Raw genomic sequence first — 9,085 nt, forward strand, 5'->3', positions numbered from 1 at the left:
AGACAATGAGGCATTGTTTACACAAAAGATTGAGAAACTGGTTTAACAAAAGGGGTCCATGGACATCTATTGTATGGACAAGAAGGAGATTTACTGGAGATTTTGTAATTTCTACAAGGCTCTTTCCAACCAGCTTCATTAACTTGAAGTAAATCAAATCATGCAGAGATCTGGCTCAGCCAGAGAGACATGCCGGGAAAGATAGAAAATGAAGAAGAACAGACGCAAGATGATAAGCTTTAGAATCTTTGGCATTTTTCATAAACATTGTCAAGGTTTTTAAATCTGTATATTCACCCATTTTCCCACACACTCTCGCCTATAAATACATTATACACGTACTCTTCTTTATACACAACTTTGTACATGCATGGGTACACAAGCACACAAGAGGCATTTTTGTGGCTTTTTAAACCAGGATGATCTTTTTTCTGTCTTTCCATTTGCAGCTTTGCATAGGCAAAATACATTCTTTATCCAATAAAGTCTATGAAAATGTGCCTCTCTTTATTCAAAGGCACAGTGGGGCTTGTTACTTTGAAAAAATCACTGAATCTGGCTAATAATCCAGTGGAAGATACTCTGGTGTGTGTTCTTCAAATTCATGCAACAGGCTCGCAAGATTTGCATCACTGAACCACACAACAGGATTCCATTTGGATCACTGATCCATAAGCAAGGTTTTACCCATTTTTACCTTTAATTAGCTGACTTCCAAAGTCGTCTTTTTACCAAAAAGAAACCTGCTTCTCAGGATTCCCTATTTCTCTGCACCGTGAACTACCCCGGGGGTTACTGGTGGTGACCCCTGCCTGGGAATCACAAGCAGCCACTCCAGCTCCCGTGCTGCCAATGACTTGTTGTGGTGGCAAGTCGCTCCCCACAACATCCTACAGCACCTTAAGGACCGAGGGCTACACCTGCTCCAAAACTAAACAAGTTTACATAAAATTCTGTGTTTCAGTTTCCCTCAGTCAAACATCATGTATAATGCTGGTTATCTGAATTGTATAAAGCAAAAGCATGACAGCTAAAAGACTGGTTAAGCAAGCAAGAAATCGCATTCTCAGAATAGAAAATGGGGTCAGTCCTTCTGTCTCTTGATTGCTCAGTATCCATCGCTTCATTTTCTGATCCTCTCCTTGTGAACCACCAGCAAAGGCCACCAAGACATCTGTGGTGGACTAAAGCCTGCACACTATTGCACAACCACTTCTTTGGGCACCATGCTCTCTTTCTGCACAAGCACTTGTTTCTTTAAGGCTATAAAGTGTTTTTTCTCTTGGATCCATAGTGTTGACCCCTCTGGCTTTAGACAGGCAAACAACAGCTATGCTGAAAATATCTGATGAGATGGAATTATAAAAGGCAAGTCAACAGAGTCTTTTCAGGTCAGTGAGTTAGGCTTTTCTACAATCTCTTAATCCTTTCACGGCAGAAGGTTCTCATGCATCCATTGCCAGCAATGGATCTTCGATGATTCCAGTATCCAAAGAGTTAACCACAGGGTGGGCTTTAAATAAAGAAGGAGGGGGAAAAAAAAAAAAAGAAAACCACAAGTGCTGGATGAAATATTGAGATACTGTTGGAGCTCCTAGCTCTTTCTGCTAATTATGATAAAAAACTTTTTAAAATGTACACTGCTTGAACAGAAGATGGGTATCAAAGACTCACTAATTCAGAGCTTAAACCTTTCTAGGCACAGTGATTTAACTCAGAAAAGAATAGCTTTCATATCTTAATGTAAATCTGTTGGATATGTTAAAAACTGGTTCAGAGCATCTCTTCACATCAGCTCAGCTGACCTGCTACACTAAGCAGAATTATCTCTTCCTACATAAAATGGGGAGTGGTGCCACATCCAGCCTTGCCTCTGCAATCAAGGGGTGAGGGGGGAAAGATGCAGTTGCACCGTCCACTCCCATTCTCCTCCTCACCCCACAACCTAGTTCATACATTCCACCTCACTCTTTTTTGGGGCTACGCTGCCATCATGCCGGAGAAGACAACCCAAAAAAGACAATCCGAGATAGATATTTATCAAAAAACACGCCTTCAAAACAACAAAAAAGAAAAGTCTGTGGTAGTGATCGTAGTGTTGTCCTGAAGCAAGAAGAAGGGAAGGAGGGAAACATCCTATAGCGCACTCCGCTTCTTCCTAATGGGGCTGGAGCTGCTGTATGGTTTCAATTCAGCGTGCTGCACCTGTAAAAACAAACAGACATGACGTTTGCAGTTAGGTAACTCTAGCTCACTACAGTGTGTGTTAATGGCTCCCTGAGGACAAACCAAGGGAAACTAAGGAAGGTTCAAAAGTAATGAATCATTTTCTAAACACAGGAACATGGGGGATTAATTGCAGGAAGGATTTGAGAAGTCATGCATCATTTCTTGAAACGAAAATATTAAAAGCAGATTTTTCTAATGAGATACATGGGGTTCTACCTGATTTCGGCAATGTAGGCTAGATCTTTTGGGTTTGTTTTGGTTTGGGAGTTGTTTTTCTTATCTTTCTGGCATTAACCTGTAAGTTTAATAAACTTCTCTCAGGAGTTTGAATTTAAGTGGATCCCAATACGCAGTGAGATGACAGTTGTCAAAACCATACACAGACCTTGGGATGCTGACATACTTAATCATTTCAGAGAAGGAAAATATTTTCCTAACTAGAATCTGGACAAAGCAGCCTGCACCTTTCAAAATCATTTCATATAATATATAATGGTTAAAACACGTGTGATCAATGGACAAGGATGGTGTGCTCTCCAAATTGTCTGTTGTGCTATGGAAGAGTATTCCCACTGAAATCATGAGGAACCTTTTGCGGAACGTGCCATCATTTTAACTCCTCCTCTGCCTTTTGTGCAACATGTGTGGGGTGTAAAAGGCTAGTGTACAGGCAGAAGTAATTTCTAACTTATTATAATACCACAATGAATGATGATGCATTGATAGTAGGTAAAATGAAGTAGACAGAGGGTCTTTGGAGCTGCCATGGATGAATATTCACTACAGCATGTGGCTGCCACACAGGCTTACTTATTTTTAGCACTAGGGGAAAATTCTGAGAAGCTTTGCCCCATCCCAAGAACTTTTATCATTCCTCCCATAGAAAATGGTTATTGTTTTCCTTGGAGAGCTCAAAGGATCCCAAAATGATAGAAAACACTCAAGGAAATGCTATAAATGTAAATGTTAAATAAAGCATAAATAGAAAAGCAGCTTATCTTTAAACATAAACACTACAAGGGCATATGCAAACCATCACTACAAATCCAGCGTGCTCTATAGGAGCAATGACAAAAAAAATAAAAAAACACTGAAGTTTAATGTCTCTGTGATCATTTCTGTTTAGCTTTCTTCCTCCCACCAGTCTACGGCAAGATTTCTCTCCAGTTATTAGTGCTGCCACCAACTAATCTGGTGGCCTCTTGAGATCAAGGTCACCAGAAGCCTTTTCCAACCTTGTTTTGTACCAGATGCCTTGACGCTGCATGTGGGCAATTATTGTTCTGTCTCCAACAGAGCAAAATCACTACAGGCGAGATTGTGATCCCCTTATTCACAGCGAGCATCACCTCACTGTGAAAGTGCCACCACTCACAGAGGAAAGTACAATGTCAACGGGATCCAGGGCCTCGGGATCATGGCCCAAGGACACAGATTCCAGTTGATTAAGACAAAAGAAAAAAATCCTTTATATCCATTACCCAGCAAGACTGTTTTCCTTACTCCAAGACAAATAAACAGAACCTGGCATTCTAAAGGACTTATTGTTCAAATAATTTCCAGGAAGATGGGCGAGACTGCTGAAGACAGTGTTCTTGTTTAAAAGAAATAGGAGAAGAGACGAGACTTGACTGAAATTGAGGGAGGATAGATTCAGGTTAGATTAAAAGTTATAATTCCATAATGGTAGAAGATTGACCTGATCAACCGCTAAGTATTTTATACACATCTCAAGGCTTTCTTTAAAGAAAACGATGAGCGTAGCATTGCCCAAGGGAGGCCTGGAGCTCAAGGTGGGTGGGAAGGAAGATTTTTGAGAGACAGCTGATATGAAAAGAACCACAGCAAGCACAAAATCACTGAAATAATGCCTTCCACCCCCCCTACCCCCAACTTGAGAAAAGGGAGAATTCAGCAAATCCTTTTGGATGGTTATCTCTATCAAAGAGACTATTTTTCTCTTCCCTCTGTACAAATACCGGAGCAGAAAGGTGACAGAAACCATAGTTCAGTAACCACACTGGGTGATTTTCCAGATCATTTTTTAAGTAGGTCTTTTTCAGGATAATTTTTCTGCAATCATTTTATCCTTCTGACAAAGGATTTTTGGCTCCCATCTCTTCTAACACCCTCCTCCCTCCTCCCTTTGTGGATTTTCCCTGATTCCTTATCTCCATTATTCAAAAGTGCTCCAGCATTGCATTCCCCAAGCAGAGCACCCAGCCGCTCTCAGTGGTGGCCATTCATTACTTACCTTTTGAACATCAGACGGTACCCTGGAGAGGAAATCTAGTAGCTCATTATTGTCAATGGCGTAGGGATTTCTAAGCTTCTTAGTAAATTTATTTATGCCTAGGAAAAAAAAAAAAACCCAAACAAAATAATACAACCCTTTTCTATTCCCTCCCTCCTAAATTGTTCAGGCAAGGTGAAAAAGGGAAGAGGAATTCATGAGTAAAAATTAGTGTGAAAACAATGCCCCAGACAAAGCCATGCACATGTTCCCTAGTACACAGAATCACTCACAAGTGTCTGCTGGAGGAAGCAAAGGGCATGATTTAGAAACTTATTCCTTTATTTGGGAATCTTCTATTGTCAACAACATAGCAAAAGGAGATTGCAGTTTGCATTCATTCTGGAGTATATTGTAGGAAGAGCACACAAATTTGCAGCCCAGACTGCTGTTACATCCGTTATCCTAAGTGACCAAAGGCATTCCCACTCCTCTTGCCCTGAGAACTGGAAAGGTCTGAAAATAATTGGCAGGATAAAGGCTTTTTTCCTTTCACTTCTTCTGAAAATGCAAGCTTCCCTTCTGCATCATGTCTCATAGCTTCTGCTCTCTGCAGAACCAGATTTGACAAGCTAGCCACATCATGATGCTGTGGAAAACTGTAAAAACTTATCACAAGATTTATTTTATGTTCATTTGGGGTGAATAATTTGGCAACAGTGCTCTGCTTCTCCATGGACTTAGCTATGCTTTTGCTACCAGAGGTGGTCTGTAGTCTGGAAAGAAGATCTGCGGGAGTATAATGCTCATATTACAGTTGAGTTCATGAGACTTTCTCTTCTCCTCCCTTTGAGGAGAGGGAGTGATAAGGGTCCGGTGTCATTTCTATTGCATGGACCGGGATGAGAAAGTGAGAGACCTGAGCACCCTTCCCAGCTCTGCCCTTGTGCCAATCTAACCTACTGCCACCACTTCCCCACCGAGTAACAGCAGCTACAGGTGTGGCTACATAAAAGTGTGGTAGAAGAGCAACGGATCATTATAGAATCATAGAACAATTCAGGTTGGAAAAGACCCTTGGGATCATCAAGTCCAACCATTGACCCTACACTACAAGGTCACCCCTAAACCATATCACCCAACACCCCATCTAAACGACACTTGAACACATCCAGGGATGGTGACTCAACCCCCTCCCTAGGCAGTCTGTTCCAGTGTCTGACCACTCTTTCTGTGAAGAATTTCTTCCTAATGTCCAGCCTAAACTTGCTCTACACAAAGAGAATCAGCTAACCCATTTTAAAGAAGAGCAAATGAATTCAAATGACGGTTGCCTCTGAGGATCGCAACACAGCATTCAATTCCATCACATCCCTGTGCAAAATCTCACAGCAGTTTCCCTGAAAGTGATTTCCAATGTGATGGCTGCTCCAGCCTCCTCCTCTGTCTGAAATGTACCTGCTTCACATCTGAGATTCCGCTTTTAAGCTGTATACTTGTAGCAAAATGCCAACACTATTTTCTGTGTAGCTGATTTTTAAAAAACAGAAAATACCATAAGGTCTTTTGAGGCCTTGCCACAGGGTAGTTGTTTAACATGTATCATATTTGAAGGCCCTGTCAGTCTAGATGATGTTGAACGGATGTATAGTTTTCATGTACTCACCATGTCTTCCATACAACAGCAATATTTTGTTACTGAACTTTTTACTCCTAGCAATTTCTCTCCTTCCCTTTTGCCCTTTCTTTTGATTTAATCCTTTATTTCATTTATTTTTTTTTTTGCCCAAGAGCAGCTTTTTGTACTGCCACCTTCTCATTCCCTCCCTTTTCTACATCCAGGAAAGCCAAGGCAGCAGCAGATGGCTCAGGTGATGGGGGGGTCCCTACAACCCAGAGCTACACCAGGGCTGAGCTTCAGTGGTTCAAGAGGATTACCTGCACTAAGTTCTCAGGCTGAGATAAAAGGTATCACCCTTTACAAGATAAAAGGCCATTTTGGGACAAAGAAAGTCTTCAAACAGTTGGAATGCCATCTCCTTTTGCAAAAGATTATCTTACTCTGCTTCGTAACATCATCAGGAAAGTTTTTGTTTTTCAAAGCTCCTCTTTTACTTCACGATGCACCTTCACACAAATATTTTCTGACCCATGACACAGAGATGCTCAGTGCCTCCTGTTGGATCATGGGGTCCTGCTCACACAGCCCCTCCCAGCTGCAGGAGAGTTAAGACCCAAAAGGCTCGTAGGGTCCAGACCTTCATAGATCAGGTCTTCAAACACACCTTGTCCACTCCCTACCATTTCCCAGCTGGGAGTCTCCAGGAAGGTAATTCCTCTACATCATCATCATAATAATACCAAAAACAACAGTTTTCCTAGACTAATGCTCTTCTTGTGCTGCTGTTGGAAGCTTATGAAGAACCCTAAGAAAAGCAGATCATCAAATCACCCAGAGGGGGGGAAAAAGAAGAAATAATTATAAGTTCATAGCATATTTATGTACCTCTAAGCAACAGCACGTGATTGTCTGTGTAGCAGGTTGTCTAAAGCTTGTTTGATTTCATTCTGTAGATATCCACTGTGCTTATTACATGCAAGTGAGACAAGGTCGAGTACTTACCCCAGATTAAAACAATGTACCTCAGTGGTATAAAATACAAAACAACTGTTGCTGCTGCCAGGACCAAGCAGGCCAGGACAGAGAGGAAAGGCACCGTCCAGTTGAATGTGCTGTAAAGAAAAACAACGATCCTTCTCAATGTTTCTGCTCTTGGACGCTGCTTGTACTCTGCTGTCCAATAATAATTTAAGGAGCTCTTTGCAGTGCTCGCTGCATTCAAACGCACTGTAAATCGCAGACCCTTTGGAAGGTGGATAAGCAGATTCCTACATCTGGATGCGTTAATGGATTAAGGGAGATATCTGAGAGGCAGATATCGTGATAAGGAAAGAGGAGATAGTCTCTGGGGAGCTCAGTGAAGTTGTTAGGCATGTAACGAGCTCGTTTCATTTCTTCTTATACATGTCTCACTTGTCACACATCTATGCTTGCCAGTCACCTCTCCATTATTCATGGGTGGACTATCTGATCTGGACATGAGGCCATGTTGCAGATGTGAGAGTCATCTGAGCTGGCTCCACTGTGCCACAGTGGAGATGACATGGGATACGTGTCAGCGCACGACTCAGGTGGGGCAGGTAGCCAGACTCAAGCCTGCCAGTAACTTGGAATGCATTAATTAGGACTGATGCTAAACCTTAAAAGAGCAGTTGAAGTAATTTCTCTGTATGCTGTTAGGGTTTAACATTCTATATAATTCTCTCATTATTGATATATTTGCTTTTATTTCATTACATTTTCAACAATTTCTCACTATATTGAATATAGAAGGCTGTTCAGGCAAGCTATAGTATGCGAGCAGCAGTCCAAGGCTCTGCACACCACAAACCTCCCAAAGGGAGCACTCTCAAGAGGCTCAGCCACCACAGGCATTCAGACTTGAGCAGCATTGTAGCACAAAACAGGATTTTCTTTCATTCACACCACTCACCTGTAAGCCCACAATAGACTTAAGGTGAGTAGATACTGCTAACAGAGCTTTGAGGTTACTTTATCCCCCTGTGCCCTTGTAAGATCCATCTCTACAGCACCCACCAAACATTGACACACCTGGACTACGTGAAAGCCAATTAGTTCATAGGTGGATTTACAGATCTGGGTATCTCTATTTCATACAAACTGCCTGCTAACTTCATCACATCATGGTGATGGGGAGTAGGAAAAAAGAATCAACGTGGACCACTTATCAGGCTATAAAATACGACGAAATTCCCTTGACAGATAAAATTAATAGGACGCCAAAAGAATTACTTTTAAGCTTCAATAGATGTATTAAATATTAAGTAAAGATAGGTGGGAGAGGACCCATCATTATCAATCAACGTAGCTTAAGTTAAAGTAAAAAAAGTAGCAAAACAGCTCAATTCAGTTAAATTATTAAAACTCCCTATGATTGTCTAAGTGAAGTGACAGACGGAAACTGTAGCACAATTCAGTCTGTCACTTACAGAAAAAAATTTGGTGGCAATTTTTTAATGGTACATTACTGTTGAGTTACAATGGAATTCTTCTGAAATTACATCGGGAATTCACATTAATACCCAACAAATTCACATTAATACCCAATGTGTTCTTTATCACCATTGTTACCAAAATGAATACAAGGATTAACAGTGTGTAAGCACTCTGAGTCTTCCTGCCACGCAGCTGGGCAGAACAGTGCCCTGTTCATAGACTGGGATACATCTTTGGGCCACTTCCACCCCAGCTGGGGTGTCCAGCACAGAACCACAGGCACATGTGTTCACAGTATTTTTAGCTTGAACCCAGCTCCTCATTAAAGAGGCCTGATCACAAACCGTCACTTTGTGTTCAGAACAGAAAACAATGTGGGTCAATTAAGCTCCAGTAAAGATTGGGTTATAAAAGTTTGTGTGAGGGAATTTTTTTGGGGGGGCACTCTTCACCTCCCTGTTTTGTAAGGTCAGGGATATCCCATCTGCCTGCCCTTGCAATGAGACCCAGAAAAATCGTCTTTGGGTTTCCCTGTGGCATCAGCA

General features: G+C 41.6%; 1 protein-coding gene across 1 annotated transcript in view; it reads right to left on the minus strand.

The window, feature by feature from the left end:
* Window positions 1–2,136: 2,136 nt before the first annotated feature.
* MCTP2 (multiple C2 domains, transmembrane 2) overlaps window positions 2,137–9,085 on the minus strand; it is a 108,777-nt gene continuing 101,828 nt past the window's right edge. The window contains exons 21-23 of the mRNA XM_009869135.1: window positions 7,086–7,195; window positions 4,484–4,581; window positions 2,137–2,205 (exon numbers count right to left, since the gene is read on the minus strand). Of these exons, the coding sequence (XP_009867437.1) occupies window positions 2,137–2,205; window positions 4,484–4,581; window positions 7,086–7,195 (277 nt within the window). The remainder of the gene's footprint in view (window positions 2,206–4,483; window positions 4,582–7,085; window positions 7,196–9,085) is intronic.

The sequence above is a fragment of the Apaloderma vittatum genome, unplaced genomic scaffold (genome assembly GCF_000703405.1).
Source record: "Apaloderma vittatum isolate BGI_N311 unplaced genomic scaffold, ASM70340v1 scaffold6935, whole genome shotgun sequence".
NCBI lineage: Eukaryota > Metazoa > Chordata > Aves > Trogoniformes > Trogonidae > Apaloderma > Apaloderma vittatum.